Source organism: Clupea harengus, chromosome 17 (genome assembly GCF_900700415.2).
Source record: "Clupea harengus chromosome 17, Ch_v2.0.2, whole genome shotgun sequence".
Taxonomy (NCBI): domain Eukaryota; kingdom Metazoa; phylum Chordata; class Actinopteri; order Clupeiformes; family Clupeidae; genus Clupea; species Clupea harengus.
The window spans coordinates 5814222-5836779 of record NC_045168.1 but is presented as its reverse complement, the minus strand read 5'-3'; the positions used below and the strand labels follow the sequence as shown (position 1 = coordinate 5836779).

General features: G+C 45.6%; 1 protein-coding gene across 1 annotated transcript in view; it reads left to right on the top strand.

The window, feature by feature from the left end:
• Window positions 1–22558, top strand: part of ctnnd2a (catenin (cadherin-associated protein), delta 2a) — a 308508-nt gene that overhangs the window by 234553 nt on the left and 51397 nt on the right. The window contains 1 exon segment of the mRNA XM_031583814.2: window positions 7114–7297. Within this exon segment, the coding sequence (XP_031439674.1) occupies window positions 7114–7297 (184 nt within the window).

Here is a 22558-nt window from a genome sequence, read left to right as displayed (position 1 = left end):
CTCCTGCCATCCTCTGGGGGGTGATTTGTTCCCCAACCTACAGCCCCCCAATCACCCAAATCCCCCCCCCCGGGGTAGTCGCGTGTTAAATGACCCAATGCTAATGTGTGTGTTTGTGTGTCTTCAACTGTAATGTTATGTGCGCGTTTGTGTGTGTCCGTCAGTAATGTAATGTGCTTTTGGCTGGTGTCGCTGTTGCCAGTGATTAGCTTGGTATGTGTTTAAAGTGAGAGTCCACCCTCTTGAGCATCAGTGGCTTGGAAAGGCTGTGATTGAAATGGTCCCTGAAGTGCAGCAATCAAATTTGCTGATCACGAGAGAGAGAGAGAGAGAGAGAGAGAGAGAGAGAGGGAGAGAGAGAGAGGGAGAGAGAGAGAGAGAGAGAGAGAGGCCACTCGTAAGCACACAGAAAAGCTTACTATAATCATATGATAATATAAGCACCATCCCAACCTAATAGCTTTCCTGTCACACTTTGACTGTCCTTGTGATATGAGGGACGCATGTTTACACACATTACTGTCATCTATACGTTCAATGGCTTTTGTCTCAGATGAGCCCTCAGCAAAGCCACGATGGCACTGTAGATAATACACTCGTAATAGCCCTCATCTTATCTAGATCTAGTCTCCATCCATGTGCTGTGAGCTCAAGCTAGACACGTACTGACTAAACCTCCCCAGTGGGCATAGTGATGACTTCAGACGTAAGGGTCGTGAAAGGTCAAAATGATGAGGTCAAACTGTCATGTCCAAGCAGGGATGATATGGCGACTATTCTAAGTTCATTGCTGGAAGTGGCAGACCAGGGTCAAGAGCTTTTACGAGATCCTTCCGTCATAACAGAAGTACTTAAAGGCCAAGCCAGTTGTATTTATATTTAAGACTATATATATATATATATAGTCTTAAATATAATGTTTTTGTTGGCATCTGTCCGGGCCAAAAACGTTTTATAGACTAGAAGCATTAAAATGTTCACAACATAATTTTATAATAAAGCAACCTCTCTTTTTGTGTGATATATATCTCACTTGAAATGGCCCATTGTAAAATCTTCATCTTAAATGTAAATGCATTAACTTGGAGTATTAGCACAAGCTATATAAAGCCATAAAGATGAGATTGCGTTTAAAAGAAGAAATATAGTGCTGTCCTCTCCTCCCTTTGCCTCCCCTGGCACACGGAGCAAGGCTCATCAGAAGAAATGGCATTTAAGCGCGATTGTAATCATCCAGAAACGACTTCTTACTGGCCCCGGAATTAACGGGCTAGCAGCTGATGAGGCGCATGGAGAGGGAGCGGGAGCGGTGTGACTTCCCAAGGTCGTCTTCGTTAGCTTTCAAGCCTCCTCATCCCCTCCTCTCCTCTCCTCTCCTCTCCTCTCCTCTCCATTCCCCTCCACAAGCCATACCCTCAGAGGAGCAAGGTAGGAGAGAAGGGGGAGAGAGACAGGGAGAAAGAGAAATCAGAGAGATGTGTGAGAGAAAGAAAGCAAGGTCTGAGGGAAGGGAGAGGGAGATGGAGAGAGTGAGGTCAGAGAGAATGGAGAGAGAGAGGGAGGGATGTCAGAGGGAAGGAAGAGAGAGATGGAGAGAGTGAGTTCAGATGGAAGGGAGAGAGAGAGAGGGAGGGATGTCAGAGGGAAGGGAGAGAGAGATGGAGAGAGAGAGGGGGATGTCAGAGGGAAGGGAGAGAGGGGGGTGGTCAGAGGGAAGGGAGAGAGAGATGGAGAGATTGAGGTCAGAGGGAGAGAGAGAGGGAGGGGTGTCAGAGGAAAGGGAGAGAGAGATGGAGGGATGTCATATGGAAGGGAAAGAGAGAAAGCGAGGTCAGAGGGAAGGGAGATGGAGATAGAGAGAGGGTGGATAGAGAGAAGGGAGAGATGTCAGAGGGAGGGAGAGGGAGATGGAGAGAGAGAGGTCAGAGGAATGTATTAGAGAGGGGGATGTCAGAGGTAAGGGAGATAGAGAAAGAGAGGGAGGTCAGAGGAAGGGAGAGAGAGAAAGAGAGAGAGGTCAGAGGGATGTGACAGACCCAGATAGAGGTCGACTCAGGGGTGCATTTGGCCCTGATCTGGCATGGACCCGTCCTGAGTTTGGCCCAGGTTTGCCCAGGTCTCTGGAGTCATCACCTACATGAGGATGTTTGCAGAGGCTGAGCCATCTGAATTCAGGAGCAGGAGCAACAACCCCGGCAGCCTTCTCCTTCTCCCACTGACCTGTCCGTACTCAACAGACCACACACTCATGAGGACACTGTCTCTGGGCCTTATGACCTCACTGACTGCCGGCCAAATGGCTCGTTCACAGTGGAGCACTTTAACAGTGATAGATACCCATAGATAGAGCCAGTCCATACCCATATATAGGGCCAGTCCATACCCATAAATGGGACCAGTTCATACCCATAGATAGGGCCAGTCCATACCCATAGATGGGACTAGTTCATAACCATAGATGGGGACAGTTCATACCCATAGATAGGGGCCAGTTCATACCCATATATAGGGCCAGTCCATCAGGTCTTTGCAGTGTATAGACTCTAACTCAATGATAATTGTCTTGAGTCAAATGGCCGTGTTTATCAGGGGTTACTCCATCAACAGCTTGTATACATGTTTTTAGACCAAAGCGTTTGAAGTAGAGAAGCTCAGTCCATTTAGTATGTTAGCTATTATCTATTGCTATTAAAAAGTTAATGATGGCCTTTCTTGATAATGTAGGTCATATGCAAGAAACTGATTTTATGGTGAAGGCTTACAGCAGTTTTGAGTCTTAGCATCAGGCAAAATCTGAGGAACATCAGGATCTCGAGGTCCATCTCTATGGAGGAAAAATGGGTCGACTTACGATAAGTTTCCATGCTTCAGGATATTCCTGTTCCTCTGTGTGTCTCCGAGCAGCAGGGTTCTGCCTGTTTGATCTTCCCCAGTCAGGCTGTCGTCGGCTTTATGGATGTCGCACAAGATCTTTCAGTAGCCGCTCCTCCCTCTTCTCCTCGACATCTTGCTAATCTCAGTGTGTTTCTGTTCTATGGGTGTCAGATATACGGCTTGTTATCCAGAGCCGTCATGTGGCGGAGTTGCTTTCACAATTGGCTGTGGCAGTAATCAGCACCTTGCATTGTGGGCCAATTTATTTCGTCGTAGTGGGAGGTTGGAAATCAGCTCTGCTAGTGTGTCTTCCTTATTGTTCCTCCGCATTGTTAAGTTCAAATCTCATTACTGTATGTTCATATTATATCTTTCTCTAAGTAGAGGGGGATAACAGTGTGATTAAGTTAATTAAGCAGGCCCATTTCAGTTGCTAATTTACCTTGGAGCAAAACATGATACATTTCCAGAACGGCTCCCTAATTAGGAAAACACACAGTTGCGTTTTTTCATGGGAAACAATATTTTTGATTGCTTCCCCTGCATGTCTCCCATGTAATATGTAAGTAACTGTGTGCAAAGCTGTATCCATAACTGTGCCTTTGTAGGACCCTTCTGGTAAATAGTAAATGGTGAAGTATTGGCAGCTATGGCAGGCCTTTGGTCTGAGTGTGGCCGGATGTTATTTCTCCCGCAATGGTCATTTGCTCTCCATTAATGAGACTGGGAATGAGGTGCTTCCTCTTCAGCAGTGGCCCTTGTCAAGACAAATGAGCTCGCTGGACTGTGCTGGCTCACTGCTGAGCCTATTGATGAAGCAGGGTCAGTGAAATTAGCCATTTTTTGCTGGTGTGGGATGCAGGAGTGTGTGTTTGTGTGTGTGTGAAATTGGCAAGTCAGTCGATATCTGTCCCTGTCCGGCCAGTCAGGGCCAGAGCAAACACTGATCCACACCTCCCATACACACACAAACATTCCCCACGGATGTGCGGTGTCAGTTTTCAAATCTCTGGCTCAAGTCCCCAATTACTTCCAGGGAATTGAAGGTCAGAGGGGAAATCGTGAGTTAATTATGGTGGTGCATTTTCAATTCTCAAAGAGGTTCTCGTACACCTTGAATCTAACTCACGCACACCTCTAATGTCCTCTACTGACACGTGCAAGCATGCAAACACAAAGAACCTTGCTGTTTTAATGGCAAAGTGTCAGGTCTCCAGAAATATGTGGTCCCCAATGGTATTAGGGCCCCAAAAGCATGTCCCCAAAAGCATGTCCCCAAAAGCTGTCCCTTGACATATTACGTCCCAAATGAATGCGGTTATGAAGTTCCTAAATGAATGCGGTCCCCAAGAGTATGCAGTCCCCAGAAATATGAGGTTCCAAGAGCAGTTAGGTCCCAAGAAGGATGTGAATATGTGGTTCCATGGAGATATGAGGTTTCCAAAATGATTAGGACCCCAGAAGTTTGTGAATATGAGGTCCTCCAGAGCATGCAGTTCCCAGGACTATGAGTTTCCCAGGACTATTAATTCCAAAGAAGTACGTAAATATGTGGTCCCATGGAATTATGAGGTTTCCTGAATGATTAGGGCCCCAGACGTGAGTGTTCCCCAGAAGTGAAGACACCTGGACACGGCACCCTGGGCTTGTTGTGCTGGCCTCAGTGAAGGCATGGAGCATCTGGTGCAGATCAGCGGCGACACATCAGCGACGACACATCAGCGCTCATTTGTTGTCGTGCATCTGTGGAGGTTTGGCCGTCAGTGTGTGTGTGTGTGTGTGTGTGTGTGTGTGTGTGTGTGTGTTGTGTGTGTGTGTGTGTGTGTGTGTGTGTGCTGGCAGGCCTGCAGTAGCACTGCACTAATTAGCCTTTTTGGGATATGGGCACGGCGCTGATGTGGCTGCAAATGAGAAGATGACGATGACGAAGACAACACTCTCGTTCTCTCCGCAGTCTGAGAGAGACATCTGCTCAGCTGTCTTGACAGTCACGAGCTCATTAGCGGAAACAGAGTGTGTTTGTGTGTGTGGATGTGTGTGTTTGTGTGTGTGTGTGTGTGTAGGTGAAATAGGGGGGTCTGGTAGCTTGGGGGTGTTCAGAAGCTTAAGGGGCGATTTGGTGTAAACCACGAGTTGGGTTGAGTTCAACTAAGAGCCGCTCGCCCCCCACTTACACACACACATTCACACACACATTCACTCACACCCCCACACACAAGCAGTCTTATTGTGAGAGTTCAATATAGATTCCACTTCGTGTCAGTCACTAGTCTCAGCCCTTCAGCATTCATTCCATCCACTTACCCACACACGCATGTCACCTGCTGCTTCTCCTCACTGAGCCGTGTTGTCATGACATCATGAAAGAATTTCATACCTCATGCTTGTTTATGTAGAACCACACGAGAAGGAACACCGGTGCTGGTCACCTTTAACTGGTATGCAGATGTTGTGAGGAAATACTTTGCTAAAGAACACTTGTCACTTGGTGTGGAAATTGTCAGGCCATTTGACAGTCTGAATTCATGTGTTGATCTCCTGGAAGTGGTTTCTCGCCAGTCCTGATGGTGTTCTGTCACTGCTGTCAACAGACAGTTCATTAGCAATGCATGATTTCCATGCAGCTTGTCATTTGTCAGTGGAAAACATACAGACAAACACTGACGAGGATTTAAATAGCTCGCTGTTGTAGCAACGAAGAATGCATTCTAATTAAATTGCTCTCTCTGTTCCTCTCTCTTCATTGCTATTTCTCTCTCCCTTTCTCTAGTGTGTAAGGGAGGGGATAGTTACCATTAATGACTTCGGGAGGCTTGTTTTCAACTGGTGAAATGGACTGATTGTTTTTTTTTCAGCCTTGATTTTTTTCGATTGTTTTCAAATGGCGTTTTACATAAAGGGTTTTAAAATTCAATGTCTCTCCCTCTCTCTCTCTCTCTCTCTCTCTCTCTCTCTCTCTCTCTCTCTCTCTCACACACACACACGTTCTCTCTCTCACGCTCTGTCAGTGTAGCACATAAAGCCATAATAGATATCTCTAATTTTAGCCAGCGGAGTTACGTATACTTCTTCCCGTGTTTGTAATCTCAATTAGAAACAGACGTCTCTATACATTAGGCTGGATACACACACCATTAAAGAGAGGAAGATCTGATTGAAAAGAGAATGAGGTTTATTGAGAAACTTAGTTTTTACAAGTGTTTCGAAAGAAAAAAGAAATAGTAACACTTTATAGTAACCACCATTTTAACCATCAATGATTTTATATTACACAAACTAATGATACAATAACATCAATTATAGCATTAGTAATAAAACATTTAAATGTATTAATTATCATTTCATTGTTTGCAAACAGTAAAATAACTGCACCAGAGTAACCCACTTCAGAGATCTTTGGGGTAGCTGTTAGACTCTAAATTAGCTGTTTATAAGTATGTAGCAGATGAAGGTTGATGAACAAAGATTTTAGTGTGTTGGGTTGCTATACAGAGTGTATTAGTGTAAAGCAGTAAAGGTAAATGTCCTTGGGGTGCTATAAAGAGTGTATTCGTGTAAAGCAGTAAAGGTGAATGTCCTCGGGGTGCTATAAAGAGTGTATTAGTGTAACGCAGAAAAGGTGAATGCACTTGAACCTTATGAACCTTAAGAAAGACAAAATCTTCTGAACCCTCAACTATGGGTTTGCTACAGGGACACTATATGTTGCTATAGGGACACTATTTGTTGTATGTTGAAGCTGATAATGAAGATAATGAATACTGCAATTATTTGTTTATTAGAGAGGTTTAGCATAGGTGTGCCGTATCAACACAGTGCTTACATGTTGAACAGTTGTAAAATCCAGATGTACAGTATATCCCATCTTTGGATTTCCTTCTCATGGACTGAGACAGTTAAGTTTAACACCAATTATTTTAACGTCACCTTTGACTTTGATCTAAAAAAATCTAGATTTATTTTCAAAGTAGGACTGGTTTGGGCTCTGCTTGTTGGCTCTGCTTTAACAAGTTTCTAATGTACTGAAAATGATTAATTCATCGGGCTGACTTGAATAATGTATGAATAAATAAGCCTTCTAGGGATGCTTGCAACTTTTTCTTTATTTGTGTCTGTCCTGTGTTGTGTTATTGTTGAGTTATTTAAAATTAATGGATATCCCATGTGTGTTTATCCATCTGTGTGTGTATGGTGTGCGTGTGTGTCTGTGTGTGTTTATGATGTGTGTGTGTGGCACAGGCGTGCTGTGGAACCTGTCCTCCTGTGACGCCCTGAAGATGCCCATCATCCAGGATGCCCTGGCGGTCCTGACTAACTCAGTCATTATCCCCCACTCTGCCTGGGACACATCCCCACACCAGGAGGACCGCAAGCTGCAGCTGCACACCTCTCAGGTGCTGCGCAACGCCACCGGCTGCCTGAGGTCAGTACCGCAGGGATTGTGTGTGTGTGTGTGTGCGTGCGTGCGTGCGTGCGTGCGTGCGTGCACTTGTGTGTGCACTTGTGTGTGCATGTTTTGTGAGCGCGTGTGTGTCTATACAATAGGGTGAGTACATGGGTTCAGCATTGGGCTCCCACACTAGGTAGAGGAAACAGGACTGCAGTGCATCTATACATTAATACAGACATGTGTGTTTGTGTGTGTGTGTGTGGGGGGGGGGGGGGGGGGGCTCATACTTCATTAAGCCTATAACCTGTCAATTTGTTCACTGCACTCTGTGTAACTCTGCCATGGTGGACTGCTAAAGGTCCTCTAAAGGTCACATGTACTCGATGAGGCCTGCCCACATCTCTCACAGTGGAGGCTGCGGTGTGGCTTGGGGGTGGTAGAGCTGAGTTCTTATATCTGTGGGCTGTGGACCAGTGCTGTGAAAATGTCAGTGTGTGGCGTGCTTTCGGCAAGGAAATTGTCTCTACGTTTTGACAGCGGTGCCATCTCCAAGTGAGATTGTCCCTGACGGCAAATGGAGACTGTGGCAGCTAACTCTCTTTATGACACTGTGTGTGTGTGTGTGTGTGTGTGTGTGTGTGTGTGCGTTCGTGTGTGTGTGTATGTGTGAAAGAGAAAAAAGAGAATGAGTTAGCTTTATGCCACTTTGATGGAGGGAGGTAGAGAGAGAGAGAGAAATAGAGAGAGATCGCTCCTCCGATAAGGGTGGATTAAATGAAGGCCAAGTATTACTGTTTCAGTCTATGCATGAGCAAGAGTGTGTGCTGTGAGTCCATGAGCACTCAGCCCACCACCATATTTATGCATATTTACACAAGCACCAGCCTCGCTTCTCTCTCTGGATCGGCAGAGGAATCCTTCAGGAGGAGATTGGCTCATTAATGTGCTCCCATCACCACCAGCTTCTAAGAAGAAGTGAGTCATTGTGGAAGAGTGATTTCTTACCCCGCACACAAACACATCTACAAACACACACACACACACACACACACACACACACACATACACACACACACACACACACATACACACACGCATGTAACAGAGAAGAACGTGAGAGGACAGCCATGCATGATTCATGTAATAACGCGTAATGACGTTTATCAAGACAGCAAAATCCCCCTGCATTATGATTTATGTATGGTTTCCTCATGCCGAGAGCTGCATGGAAAAATCACAAAAAAGAGCAAAAAAAACAAAAAAAAGAACAGACGAATAGAAAAAGAAGAAAAAGATGATTCTCCTGGGCCAAATATTCATCTCACTTAAGACTTTACTCTGTCTTGTATCCATGGCAACTGTGCCGTGTAAAAGTACGCTAAAGTGGGAGGTGGGCAGAGTCTTCTCTCAGAGCCTGTTTGTTTGCGTTCCAGCGCACCTCTCTGGGCACACAAAGGAGACGAGCTCTCATCATTTAAACCTGCAATTATACAACTTTCTGAGCTTTCTAGTAAATACCCTCCGTAAATTACATGTTTGTGTCCCAGTTGTTAGCGCTGGTAGAGGCGGTGGTAAATTATCAATTCAAGTGGAAGAAAGGCGGCTAAACACCAGCCTTGCTCGCTGGCTCGCTCGCCGTGTCTTGTGTCGTCTTAAAATCGACATCCTCACCCAGCTCCTGCTGTACTTGTGAATTATCCATCCAAGACACTCAGATGAGGCACTGAGGCAGATCACATGGAGCACCTGAGCACCAGATCTATGTGATGATGTCATGTAGGTAATGAAGCTGCAACATGCAGTGGCAATAACCTCTGAATTAGCGCCTGAGTTGCTAAGACTGCAGCTAATTGTGTAGGTGTATGGGAAACCCTATACGTGTAACTCTGAAATAGAAGTGTAGGTGGCTTATGGGAAACCCTGTAAGCGTGGCACTGAAATAGACGTGTAGGTGGAATATGGAAAGTCTATACGCGTGACTGAAGTAGAAGTGTTGATTACCCAAGGTGTTGCCACATGTACGGTTAATATACTGCCAAGCTACAGCTGAGCAGTTCTGGAATTCTTTCTCCAATGACAAATGAATGACTGTAAAATACTTAACGCAGGAGGAGTTGTTTAATACTTGTCAGACATGCTGTGGGAGTGGAGTGTATAATGTTCTCCTGAGCTGAGAGAGAGAAGGCTTAGTGCATCTGGCTTATAGTCCGAGGTGATCCTCTCTATGTAACCTCAGCATAGATGATGGCACGGTGGCTCAGGTGTCTGCACTGCCTCCTCACAGCAAGAAGGTCATGGGTTCGATTCCCGCATGGGGTGCTGTTGGCTCTGGGGGGCAGGTCCTCCCCAGACCTTCAGTGCTCAGGTGGGCTTTCTCCCGGGCCTTTCTGTGTGGAGTTTGCATGTTCTCCCCGTGTTCACAGGGGGTTTCCTCCACTTAGAATCCCAACAGAAAAAACATGCAAAAGAACAGAACACTCTTCGTCGGTCCCTGACCAAGACAGACGGTTCACCTCACCTGGTCCCCGGGCGCTTAAAAGCTACCCACTGCTCCTGGGGTCCTGGAGGAAGGACAGTCCGGGATGGGATAAATGCAGAAGATAAATTCACAAGCGACCTCAGGCCTGCGTGTATGTGTCCTGTGTGTTGCAGTGTGCAGAATGTGTCGCTTGTGCGATTAAAGTCTGACAATTATTATTATTATGATGAAATTATGTCAGATTCCACTCAAAACCCAGAGTGCCACAGTTGTGTCTTGCATTTGGATAGATTCAGCCTCATGTAGTCTCTACTTTCATGGACATGATTTATTTACTTATTTATTAACTGTATAACTATGACCGTCCCCTTCTGTGGGCGATAGAAGGTTCATGGGTTGAATTTTGAGCAATTACAGCTTTTTTGCCTCATGAGTTACCACAATTAAATGTATTATAGTAAAGTATAAATAAATGAAACTTAATTAAATATTGAATTTGATTGGCTGCTTTGACGTCCATTTATACAAATATGGTGGCACCAAAACTTTGTTGGTGAAATTCAGTTTATATTGCACAAATTACTGACAGACACGAGTGTCACTGTCAGATAGTTATGTACAAGAACTCTGGGCTGAAAAATCATTAGTGCTCTTTGAATGCTGCTGGGTTTGGCTTGTGCTTGGCTCTGTCTCATGTCTCCTGTGGAAAACTGTGGAAAAATCTAGACACATTACAGCTGGCAAAGACCAAATTACCTTTCAGTTGTTAATGTCTCAATTTGAGCGTGGAGTATTTGTCAGCGTGCCTCTCACTCACTCACTCGCTGGCTGTGTGAGCCCTGCGCATCCGCGGGACCCATTGAAAATCAGTGAAGCGCTGTTTCTGGAATTGAACCCCCCGCCACCCAGTGGGACTCTGACATTCGGCGTCTGTAAATCACTTCCAAGAGGGAGAAATCAAATTTCTCAAAACCGCAGGTCTTGACAGGAGAGAAAAGCCCTGCTAACTGGAAGACATTTTCAGAGCCACAAAACTCAATCCCTCATGAGATCCCTGCAGAGTCACGGTGGCTTGTTCTCGAGAGGTGGGGGATTTTTCTCCATGACATGCTAGAATAACCAAATGACTAAAAAGCTCTGGGGTTAACCAATGCCTTCTAAAAAGATTTCATTCTGTATGGCCTAAATCGATGCTTTCCTCAAACAGGGATATTCCCTGATCCACTTAGACAGCAGAATAACAGCCCTCATTCTCATCCTCTTTGGATCTGGCAGATCAGCATCAGATGCAGACCAGATCAGAGCCATGGCTGCTTCCCAAAGCACCTTTGTGCTGTATGACTGGTGTAACATTACAATTGGAAGGAGCAGAATGGATGGAAACAATGTTCATCTGTGTACAAAACTCCAACTCTACTGGGGACGATGCTTATCACTATGGATACTGAGGTGTGAATTCATCTCAAGTCCATTTTTTATAGCTGTTATAAACAAACAGATGGATGTTATAAATAGGAATCATTCAGGAGTCTTTGAAATAATACGCTCTCTAACATTCACAGATTGACCAAGCACACAAAGCTCTTTCTGGTAAATTCAGTCTAGATCCATCAACTGCTGTTTCCACCACCTTATTGTGGACTCACTCAACCCACAGTGCTGATTTTGTGGGAGCCACAGCTCACCCAGTGGGCCAGGTTAGCTATGCACTGACACCCACCCAGCACCAGTGAGAGTGTTACTGTGAGAGTGTAGTGGGAGTGTAATGGTCCCGTGGTGATTGTAATGTGAGTGTGTTTGGGTAGTGGTTGATAGTGAGAGAGAAGTGAGAGCTTAGTGAGTATGGATGAGATATTGGTGATTGTAGTGTGAGTACACTGAATGGTAGTGAGGGCAGTGTGTTTGTGTGGCAAGCACGCCATTGAGCGTAGCGAACATGGTGACAGTATAGTGAGAGATTGGTGGTGGGGGGGGGGGGGTGTAGTGAGCATAGCAAGTCTGGTGAGAGCAGGGAGCGTAGTGAACATGATGAGAGTGCAGCTAGCATAGTGATGAGATTGCAGCTAGCATAGTGAGAATGGTCTGTGTCGTTAGCACACGTGAGTGTAGTGGGTGGGCTATAATGTGTGTGGTGAGCATGGTGTGAGAGAGCTGAGGGTATAATGAAGTAAGTTTAGTGAGTGTCATATCAAGTATATGAAAAAATGAGTAACGAGTGTGTTACGGTGGCGGTGAGCATAACAAGTTGCAGGGCTCTCAAGTGTCACGCATTGAGCGTGACAGTCACTCATTTCGGTCTTTAGTCACGCACTCCCGCCACACATCGTATTTCTCACGCTGAAAAAAACTCTAGGCTTTTTAATGTGCCGCAGCGTGCAAACATGACCTGGCCGCGCTGCCTTCACCATGGAGGAATCAAGCACGTCTCCACGAATTCCCTGGAGTTCTGCCGTGAGGTGCCACTTATCAGCTAATAAAAAAAAGAAATGGGCTACACAATAGCCAATCAGAAAAAAAACGTATCTGTTGTATCTGGGTAAGATTTAATCCAGCAACCAATGAAAATAAGCATCCTGGAATTGCGCGCGAATGATCTTCCGAAAGTTTCGTTCACCTGAGGAAACCACTGGAGCTCCGAGCATCAGTCTTCTACAAAGAGTAAGTCGTCTCCTGTTTTAATGTTACAACAAATTCACAATGGTTTGACACAAGCAATGACAGCTTGACTGCAGTTAGAGAATATTTCCCAGATAATTAGCACCAGTTTTTAATGAGTGTTTGTAGCCAACACAGTTTTAGGCTACAGCCTGCATTTTCACTATAGCTTTGACTCCGAACTTCGTTAATAGGCTATAATAAATTAGAGTAGGCCTATTCAAAATATATATAGCCTATAATTCAAACGAATATGTTTGAGTAATAGAGGCCTCTGGTTCCTTTTTTCGAAGGTGACTGGCCTGAACCAATTTGGGAGGCTATCCAAGATTGCATCCTTGGTTCTAGTGCTACCCCACTCTAATGCGGATGCAGAGAGGGTATTTTCCATGGTTGGTTTAAACAAAACATCAACCCGAAACAGCTTGGTTCTGGATGGGACATTGTCCTCGATTATGACCCTGAAAATGGCTGGGATGGAGCCAAACTGCTTGAAATGGGAACCAACACCAAAAATGATAAAAGAGTCCAAAAAGGCAACAAACACCTACAATAAACAACACAAGTCATAATTTTCTCTCTCTCTCTCTCTCTCTCTCTCTCTCTCTCTCTCTCTCTCTCTCTCCCTCTCTCTCTCCCAAATTGAAAAAAATACTTTGTAATTGGTTGAATTGTCAGTGCCATGTGTCAAATATTTTCTGCAAGTCTGAGCAATTATTATTATCAACAACAAAACACTAATAATAATATGGGGGGAGGGGGGGGCGGGGCTGGTCTGTGGGCATACGGCAGGGGCGGGCCGGGCCGGGGGCGTGGCCGGGGGGGTGTGGTGGGTATGTCACTCTTGCCTGTCTTCAAAACTTGAGAGCCCTGTAAGTGTGTTACGTGTGGTGAGCATAACGAGTGTGTTAAGTGTGGTGTGCATAACGAGTGTGTTAGTGCTGAGCATACTCTACAAGTGATTGCAGAGAGCGTGATGAGTGAGCAGGTGTGGAGATGCTGGAGGCACCCAGGGCTCTGCTGCTCTGTAGCTTCTGTCCTACACTGCTGCCTGTGCTGCCTGTGCTGCCTGTGCTGCCTGTGCTGTCTGTGCTGCCTGTGCTGCCTGTGCTGTCTGTGCTGCCTGTGCTGCCTGTGCTGTCTGTGCTGCCTGTGCTGCCTGTGCTGTCTGTGCTGCCTGTGCTGCCTGTGCTGCTCTGTAGCTTCTGTCCTACACTGCTGTCTGTGCTGCCTGTGCTGTCTGTGCTGCCTGTGCTGTATGTGCTGCCTGTGCTGCTCTGTAGCTTCTGTCCTACACTGCTGTCTGTGCTGCCTGTGCTGTCTGTGCTGCCTGTGCTGTCTGTGCTGCCTGTGCTGTCTGTGCTGTCTGTGCTGCCTGTGCTGGCCGGTAATCCACCGGCACGTGATTTCTCCCGTGGCGCCCACGCTTTATCTCGACATGCTGCTCCGCTCGGCACGGATCAGGGACAGATCTCACCTTTGGGAGTGACAGTGGAGAAGATTGTGTAAAGTGGTGCTTTTTTTCCAAACCAGGACATCAAGAATGTGTTATATCTCTGTTAAACAAGCTCAAGGACACTGGATTCGGAGGCATTTTCCATTCCTGAGACCTATTTATCTTTGCATTATTTTTCTCTCTCTCTCTCTTTATGATTCTCAGTACCTCTCCCTTCTCTCTCTCTCTCTCTCTTTGTGACTCTCAGTACCTCTTCCTTGACTCTTTCTCTCTCTCTCTCTCTCTCTCTCTCTCTCTCTCTTTGTGACTCTCAGTACCTCTCCCTTTACTATTTCTCTCTCTCTCTCTCTCTCTCTCTCTCTCGCTGTATCTCCACCCTCCCTGTCACTCCCCCACTCTATCTGTGCATCCCCTCCTACATCTCCTTCTGTCTCCTCCCCACAGTGAAAGAGTGAAAGACAGGTGAAGTAATATGAAGAAATGCAGTCAATCACAAGCTCCCTGACATCTGCATGCATGAGATGCAAATGGGAGCGGGACTGATATCCAGGGGTATCTAAATGCAAATATGAAGTACGTATCATTATGAGGATTATTTGCCATATGTCTTATGCTACGCGCACACACACGCACACGCGCACACACACACACACACACACACACACACACACACACACACCTAAGCTGTGTGCAGTAGTAATTGAGATTATTAAGACCAGGTTGCAGGCTAGAGTGGAGCTGCAGCAGTGGTGGATTCTGGGAAAGGAAGGCGGCTCTGATGCTGGCCCTCTGGCACTGCTCAGATGCTGCTGCTGCTGGATGTATTTATTTATTTATCTACTTACTTATTTGTTTATCTTTATTTTTAGAGAATCTGCCCCACAGACTTTGGCAGCAGCCACTCCAGTTTGGCCCCCGCTGCACAGCCAAGCTTATCTCCTGAAACACGCCAACCCCTGTGGAGATATGAACCTTTGCTCCATGCAGAGGTCCCTGGGTGGCCCTGCTAACCCCAGGCGTGGGGTATCCATCCAGGCAGGGGTGCTGGGATGGCCTGCTGTTATGTTCTCTCCACTGCCAAAAGCAAATAGCAGAGCCCCTTGCTTGCCCGTGTATCCGTGTGTTTACACAGCGGTTATTAAAATAAACAGGAGTCCAAATATGAACAGGCCATCTGGTGACATCTTAACTGCAGTGGCATTCGTCAGTAACACAAGGTCCGAGCGAAATCATAGTCAAGCATGGGCCGTGGGGTCACTGTAGCTACCATTAGTCTGGGCAGGGGTCCATGACCGAAGCCCTGAGCTGAGGCATGGTTTCCTGGATGAAGTGTTTGGTCTAGGTAGGGTGCCTTGGTGAAGCCCTCAGTCAAGATAGGGGTCCATTGGTGTAGGTCAAAGTCAAGGGAGGGGTGTCTGGGTAGGATGCCAACACGTCTGGCTGTGCCAAGAACATGTTGAGAGGAGTCCAGTGACAGGTCATGCTCAGATGGTAAATAGTGGTCATCAAAGCGTCCAAACTGGCCCGTTGTGGTGTGTCACTACAACCGGTTGCATTTAGTTTTTTACCACAGACAGAGAAGATGTGTCCTGGAGCTTTAAATGATCACATGTTGCTTTTAGACAGTAGGCATATTTTATCATAGAACAGTGTGCCAAATGTTACCTTTGTGCTGCTGTAATAGCAATGTTGAGATGTCTTTAGAGGCATATTGGACCCAAATTTACCATTTATGGGTAGTTAGTCCGTGAGACCAGCACTTGTTTGTTGAGTGTGTTTGAGTCAGGGGCACTGACGGGTGTTTGACATCAGCCAAAATATCATCATCTTTAGGTGTGCGAGGGCAGCAAAGCACACAGAGAGAAAAAAAAACAATAAGCATTGCCACAGTGAGGCCGTGCAAACTCCAGAGACGGCCCAGACAGGGACTTAAGTCATACAAGACGACAGTGGAAGACCAGTCTGGTGCAGATGTACTTACATTAGAGAGTGCAGCGTAAATAGAGACCCTGACAGAGAGTCCTCCAAGACGACAGTGGAGGACCACTCTAATGTACATACATTAGAGATCGCCGTGTAAATAGCCATCTGGTCAGTCCCCGGAAAGCACACCATGTGCCTTTTCATTTGACGTTGAACTAAACCTGCTGGCTGATCTTGCGTAATTAAAGTAAGTCACCACCCTCTAATCGTAATTTGCAGCGACCGCAATTCAATCAGGGCGCAATTGAATGGAATCAGGAGCTGCCGAACGACATTAAAAGGAATCAAATGTCTAGCGGCCAGGAAATGGATATACATGCTACTAAAGGTGTCATCAAGCAGAGAGGTAATACAGGGCAGTAATTCTCCAAAAAATACACTGACTATTTGTGCAGCTATAACAAACAAATGTAATAGTGTAGCAGGCCTCTACACGTAAGGAGGTGGATGAAGTGAAAAAGTGATGGCAAGACATAAAAAGGCAAACAAAAGTAAAGGTCACTTTTAACATGGTACAAATGAGCATAACTGCTGCTCAGAATACTGATTCCATTTTTTTCTAGAAGCTTCTCCTATTCACGCATCTAACGCGCATTGTGCTTACGCGCAACCTTCATTTTTCCACCACAAAACAGACGTGCACTGTCCCCCGCAGTTTTCATCCTCACAGCAGAATACATAAATCAGTCTGTCCTCTCGCGCTTCTCGCGCAGGCAGGGTGCTGTTTTAGCCATGTGTGGTCTGTTCCTACATACCATGCTTTTTGATTGCGTGTTGCAACGGAATTACACCTCATACGGACGCTAACGTGTTAGTACATCTGCCACTCAGAGTCAAAACATTCATTTTGAATCATGAATGAGCTTAAGGACCTAACCCATTGAACTGAATGACCTCATTGTAGTTGTAGTCGCCTTGGTTGAAAGCATCCACTTAATGAAGTTGTGATATTGGAGCACACAACACAGCAAGATTGGCCCCGAAAAGTCTGTAACGCTTTGACTGCAAAGACATTTTAAGGCACACTTGATTGAAAGCTGTACTAGCTGTGTTCAATATGTAATTAGTTAACAAAGGATGCTAATTGATTAGATAGAATTTATTGAGAGTGACTGCAAATAAATTACTTGAATAAGCAATAAAAGCTAGTGGCCTCATTAACTGCTAAGAATTAGCCACTGCATACCAGGAAAATAAAAGAGGACCGGTGGATTGGTTATCATGCTAACATTTCAGTCGCATTCCTATTTTATAGGCTGTAGTTTAGGAATAAAATATGTATGTCTTTTAAACAGCTACAAATGTTTATGATAGTCAGCAGACACACATGCAAGTACACGCTCTCTTACTCACACACTCACACCAAAGAGCTTAATAAATTGTAGTAGATTGAACTCTGTCTTTCCCTCTGTCTCTGTCTTTGTTCTGCACTCTCACACATGGACATAAATCTACACACACACGTGTGCGCACACACACAGACAAACACAAACACACACACACAGGCAAACACACACACACACACACACACACACACATACACATACACATACACACACACACACACACACACACATTGTGTAACGTGAGCTACTAGGAGGCATCAGGTGAAGACTTTCTCCTCTTCTCTCTTCTCCACTGTTGTTTTGTTGCTCTGCTCTGCGATGCTTTATGAAGGGTGTCAGGTGAAACCAGAGCACAGTTCTGCCTTGTCAGCAGCAGAGACCCTCACTGCCCAATCTCTCTCTCCCTGTCTCTCTCTTTCTCTCCACTCTCTCACTCTTTCTTCCATCTCTCTCTCTCTCTCTCTCCCACTCTCTCTCCACTTTCTGGATTTATGAAATAACTCCAGCCGTCTGGAAGACTGGCGAAGGCTTCCTGATTGCGGGGCCCAGTCTGTCAGAACACGGGTCCTCCATCAAAATGACGCTCAGATAAATCAGGGACTGGCAGCAGCCTAATTGAGCCCCTCACCATCCACCCTCCATCCCTCCATCCCTCCATGACTTTCCCATCTGCCTGTAGTGGCCCCGGACCTTCTGCTGTTCAAGGTGGAGAGTCTGCTTCTGCACTACACTCGCATGCAGTCATTTGGGAGGTGCATCTATCCAGAGCAATGGAAGGTGCAGTGGAGAGAGGTAGATTACACTCGCACAAAATCAAGCAATAACAATAATAACCGATAATCATCGTCATCATCACTGTTGTCATCATCATTGGCTGTAGGTCTGCAGCATTCCCTGGAAATGAAGACCCCCCCCAGTGTGCTATATCTGGTCCAGATTCTGCTGCTGTTGCTTGGAGTGTGTGTGCGTATGTATGTATGTGTGTGTGTTGATAAGAGGACGTAGTGTGTGTGACAGTCTTCGTGTGTCTAAGTGTGTGTGTGTGTGTGTGTGTTTCTGAAAGTGTGTGCTATGTGATGAGTCAGTGAGACTGTCATGTCATTTGCTGTGAGGTCACGGCCCATGGGAGGAGAGAGGCGTCTGGTGGAGATGATAAGGGTGACGTCGCTCTACAGGCGACCGCTTCAGCTCAGTTAATACGCACACTAACCCAGTAGGGAGACGAGGAGAGGAGTGGATATATGTATAAATATACTCCTCTCACATCGTGTGTGTGTACGTGTGTGTATGTGTGTGTGAGTGAGAGAAAGAGAGAGAATCTGTGTTTGTCTTCTGCTGTATTGTTTAAGAGCTGTTGAGGAATTAGCTGTTTGCTTGAGCATAAGTGTTATTATTAGCATGCTTAGGTACCTGTGGAGCCGGTCAATTCGAATGTGTTCCTTATTACCTGTATCTGAAAGAAAGGTTGTGTGTGTGTGTGTGTGTGTGTGTGTGTGTGTGTGTGTGTGTGTGTCCGTGTCCGTGTGTGTCCGTGTGTGAAGAAGAGAACTCCCGGCCCTGGAAGCAAATAAACATTTTAATTGGTGCTTATGCCCCACCTCCCCCCCTGCAAGAATAAAGTGAATTAAGGTGAGAGAGAGAGAGAGGGAGAAAGAGTGGGAGAGGTAGAGCAAGAGAAAGAAAGAAAAGTCCTTCCTTTTATGTGAGGACTCTTAACCTAGGGGTGTCGTCTAACGGCGTGTGGACGCCTTGCTTGGCTTGCTAATGGGGCCTGTTAAATGTTTGGAAATAGGTTCCCTACATGTTGCCTACCCTACCGCTTCTCATCATCGTTCTCGGCCAATCAGGATCCTCAGTGCCCTAGCGCCCTGCTGTCTTCAAATGCCAACCAGAGCTGTTTCTAATTCCCTCACAGTCCCAGTTGACAGATGCTCTCAGACTCAGAGCCAAGGCTGAGATCCAACTGAGCTGGGCTGCTCTTCTCAGAAGCTTCTTTTTGCTACAACCATCATTTCACGATAAACAGACGATAATTTTGAACGCTCTCTCTTTCAGTTACGATGGTCGTAGCACAACCATGCAGGGGCGCAGATAGCATAGTGACCCCGATCCGTCCCCACCACTCTCCCTACGTAAGCGACAATCATCAGTTAATAACTCTGCACAGCTGATTAGGCGATGTTAGCGTCCCCCCCAGTTCAAAAATCCCATCTGCACTGCTGCAACCATGCTTATGGGAAATGCAATCCTGTATTCTCAATGAGTGCTGAGTGAATGTACAATACATTAAACACTCACACTTCAGGTTAAATAGAATTAAAGAGCTTTCGGGTATTTATAACCATAATGAAATGAATGTTGAATAAACATCACAAATGTATACATTTTACTTGGTTCTAGACAGGTATAAATTACGCATCAGGTACACTGTGCTTTTGAGGGATCTCAATACGAAATGGCTGCACTTCACATAATATGACCCTTGCAGAGAGGAATAAACTGTAATTAAATCAAAATGTTTTAGTTTTCCAACTCGGTATCCTAGAGACCAAAAACCATCATATAAATGCACTACCATTCTGAGCATAGCATTGACATATGAATATGTGCATGTGTCTGTTTGCATATGCACAACATACACACAAATACCTGTACACACATATACACATACACAGGCAAGAGTTATTTCTGTCCTTCTATGAATTCATAAAACATGAAACCAATTCCCTGAAGACGCCATGTGTGCTTCCTCTATTGTTGCCAACACCACACAGATCTGCAGTATCATTTGAGGAGCACCTACAAAATGTTTTTAGAAACGCAGAAACTCATTATTTCTATATAATCTCTCTAGACCACTCTACAGGGACTACAAACACTGTTATTACTGTTCCTTCAAGCAAAAATGCAATTGTACAGCATAAACTCCTACTCGTCTGTTAAATGCAATGAGACTGGAGAGGACAGAAGAAAACCGTTTTACTGAAACACAATATTTTAGAAAATGGCAGCCTATAATTCACACAAAAAATAGGGAATAGCCAGTTGTCATTTTCACACAGAATACAATTGCCTTGTCTTCGCATAATGTTTGTTGTAGTGCATCTCTGTCAATCAATTCTGTGGTCTATAATGGAAATAATGGAATAAACTGTTCCAGACATAATTGTGAGTGCTTCGTCTTCCCACACCCGCCACTGAGAGGATGACATCAGTAGCACTTTATCTTCAGAGTCCTCGCAATTACTAAATACTGACCTTCGCAGTATCAATGGGCTCCGTCATTGTGTGTTAAGGCTAGCATTTACTGACTGTAGGATATGTTCGTTTTTTGGAGCTTTTTTCCAGCCTTTGACTGGATAGTGGAGAGCAGACATTTAATGGGAGAGTGGGGGAGAGATGGGGAGTAGGAGTGAGAGCAACCCCCGACCGCCCTGAACACCTGGTCCTCATGTGTTCACCTGGTCTTCATGGGTGTGTTCACCTGGTCTTCATGGGTGTGTTCACCTGGTCTTCATGGGTGTGTTCACCTGGTATTCATGGGTGTGTTCACCTGGTCTTCATGGGTGTGTTCACCTGTGCATGCTGTAGGATGTCATTGCTACCAACACACCATGTGTCTGGGTGTGTGTCTCTGTGTGAGGCATATGTAGTTATCATGTGTCAGGTTTGGTTGTTGTGGTGTTTGTTTGTTCTGTCCACACACACTTGGGCATGAAGAAGATGGCAGCCCTGTGTATTTAGGGACTGTGGACCATTCTGTCATTATTTACCTACTGAGATGATCAACAAAGCCTTAGCTCAGGCTCACTGAACCCCAACGTCAGCGACGTAAATCTATAGCTTGGCTTTACCATGACACTGCAACAGTGAAACAACATGTTTCTCATAATTTCTGTCAGTGTTTTGATTCATCACCCTGTCGATCTCAAAGAGTGGGAGGTGGGGGTCTTTCGCTTTGTCAGTTTTCCTTGTGAAAGTGGTGAGATGGGGGGGGGGCCAGCACAGCAGACATGAGCGCAGGAGGGGAGTCGCAGTGCACGTCGGCACGGAACGATGAGCCCTGCTGAATATTTAACAAGTCAATACAAGAGAGCCGTTAAGGAAATAAATAGCTGCTTTTGTAGCAAATATGCAGCAAATTATCAAGATGGCGTAAGGGAGAGATTCCTCACGCCGACGCAGAGATGGCACAGGAGGGAAGAAGTACACGAACGCATCTGTCACTCTTCTATCTCGCATCTGCACGCCGCATTAAACTAGAAGTAGCGATTGATTTGGACGCCATTGTGGAACACAGGGAACGAATGGAAATGATGCATTGCGCCCCTGCGCTCCAATTCAAGCGGCTGAGATTGTGTTTGGTGTCTCGGACCGGGCTCCCTCGAGTCGTTTTCGCGGCTCCGACAGACACATGTGTCATTCTCGGTCCTAGTGGGCCCACGAGGGCTTAAGCAAGACGGAGCTGTCGGTACAGAATGACATGACGAAAAGTAATGGAGTCTTGAGTGCGGCTTTGATTCGCTGTAATATTGAGCTGGCACCGTGGGGAATGCTGCACTGAAATATTCTTGCTTCCCACCTGAAGCCTACTGTCAATGTCAATATAACACCGCATCGGTGCCAAGGTGTCTTCCACAAATACAATCAGAACATTTTTCCAATCCAGGCGTACATTTCTCTCTCTCTATACATATCAATTTGACCTTCTAATGTCAGAATATTTACACAATTTGTTAAGAATGATAAAACGGAACTGCCAGCCGAACATATTGTGCCGGTGCTTTGATAAATTGTATTAATACTACAAAAAACATCCTTGAGTTGTCCTATGTTACCTTATGCAAATGGTGCCTGTTGAAAGATTTTTCGCCTTCAGACAAACATTATTCAAGCTCTTATAAATAGTCAAACAACACATGGTGTCAACACTTCCTCCCCCCCGAGGATTATCAGGCAGAGAGGGAGGGAGGGGGGGAGTCATTTGAATGACACAGAATGATCTGATATGCAGAATGGTCTCATGTGATTGGCCATGGGGGGGGGGGGACAATGGCAGGTGGCAGTTAATATGTGCACTTGAGCAGTAGGCCACACATAAGATACAGCAGCCTCACCCACCTGTGTTGGTCTGGTGTGTGTAGGGGTGTGTGGGTGTGGGTGTGTGTGTGTGTGTATTCGCCCATGTGTATGTATTTAAGGGCTCATGTACTGTATTTGCTGTGAATTTTGTGTCTTTGTGTGTGTGTGCATGTGTGTGTGCGTGCTCCAAAAAGTTATGTGAGACCTTGAAGAATTGTATTTTTCCTAAAAGAAAATGAAAGAATGTTATCTTTGCTAAATAAGGGGGGAGGGGGGATGACATCCCTTTTGTT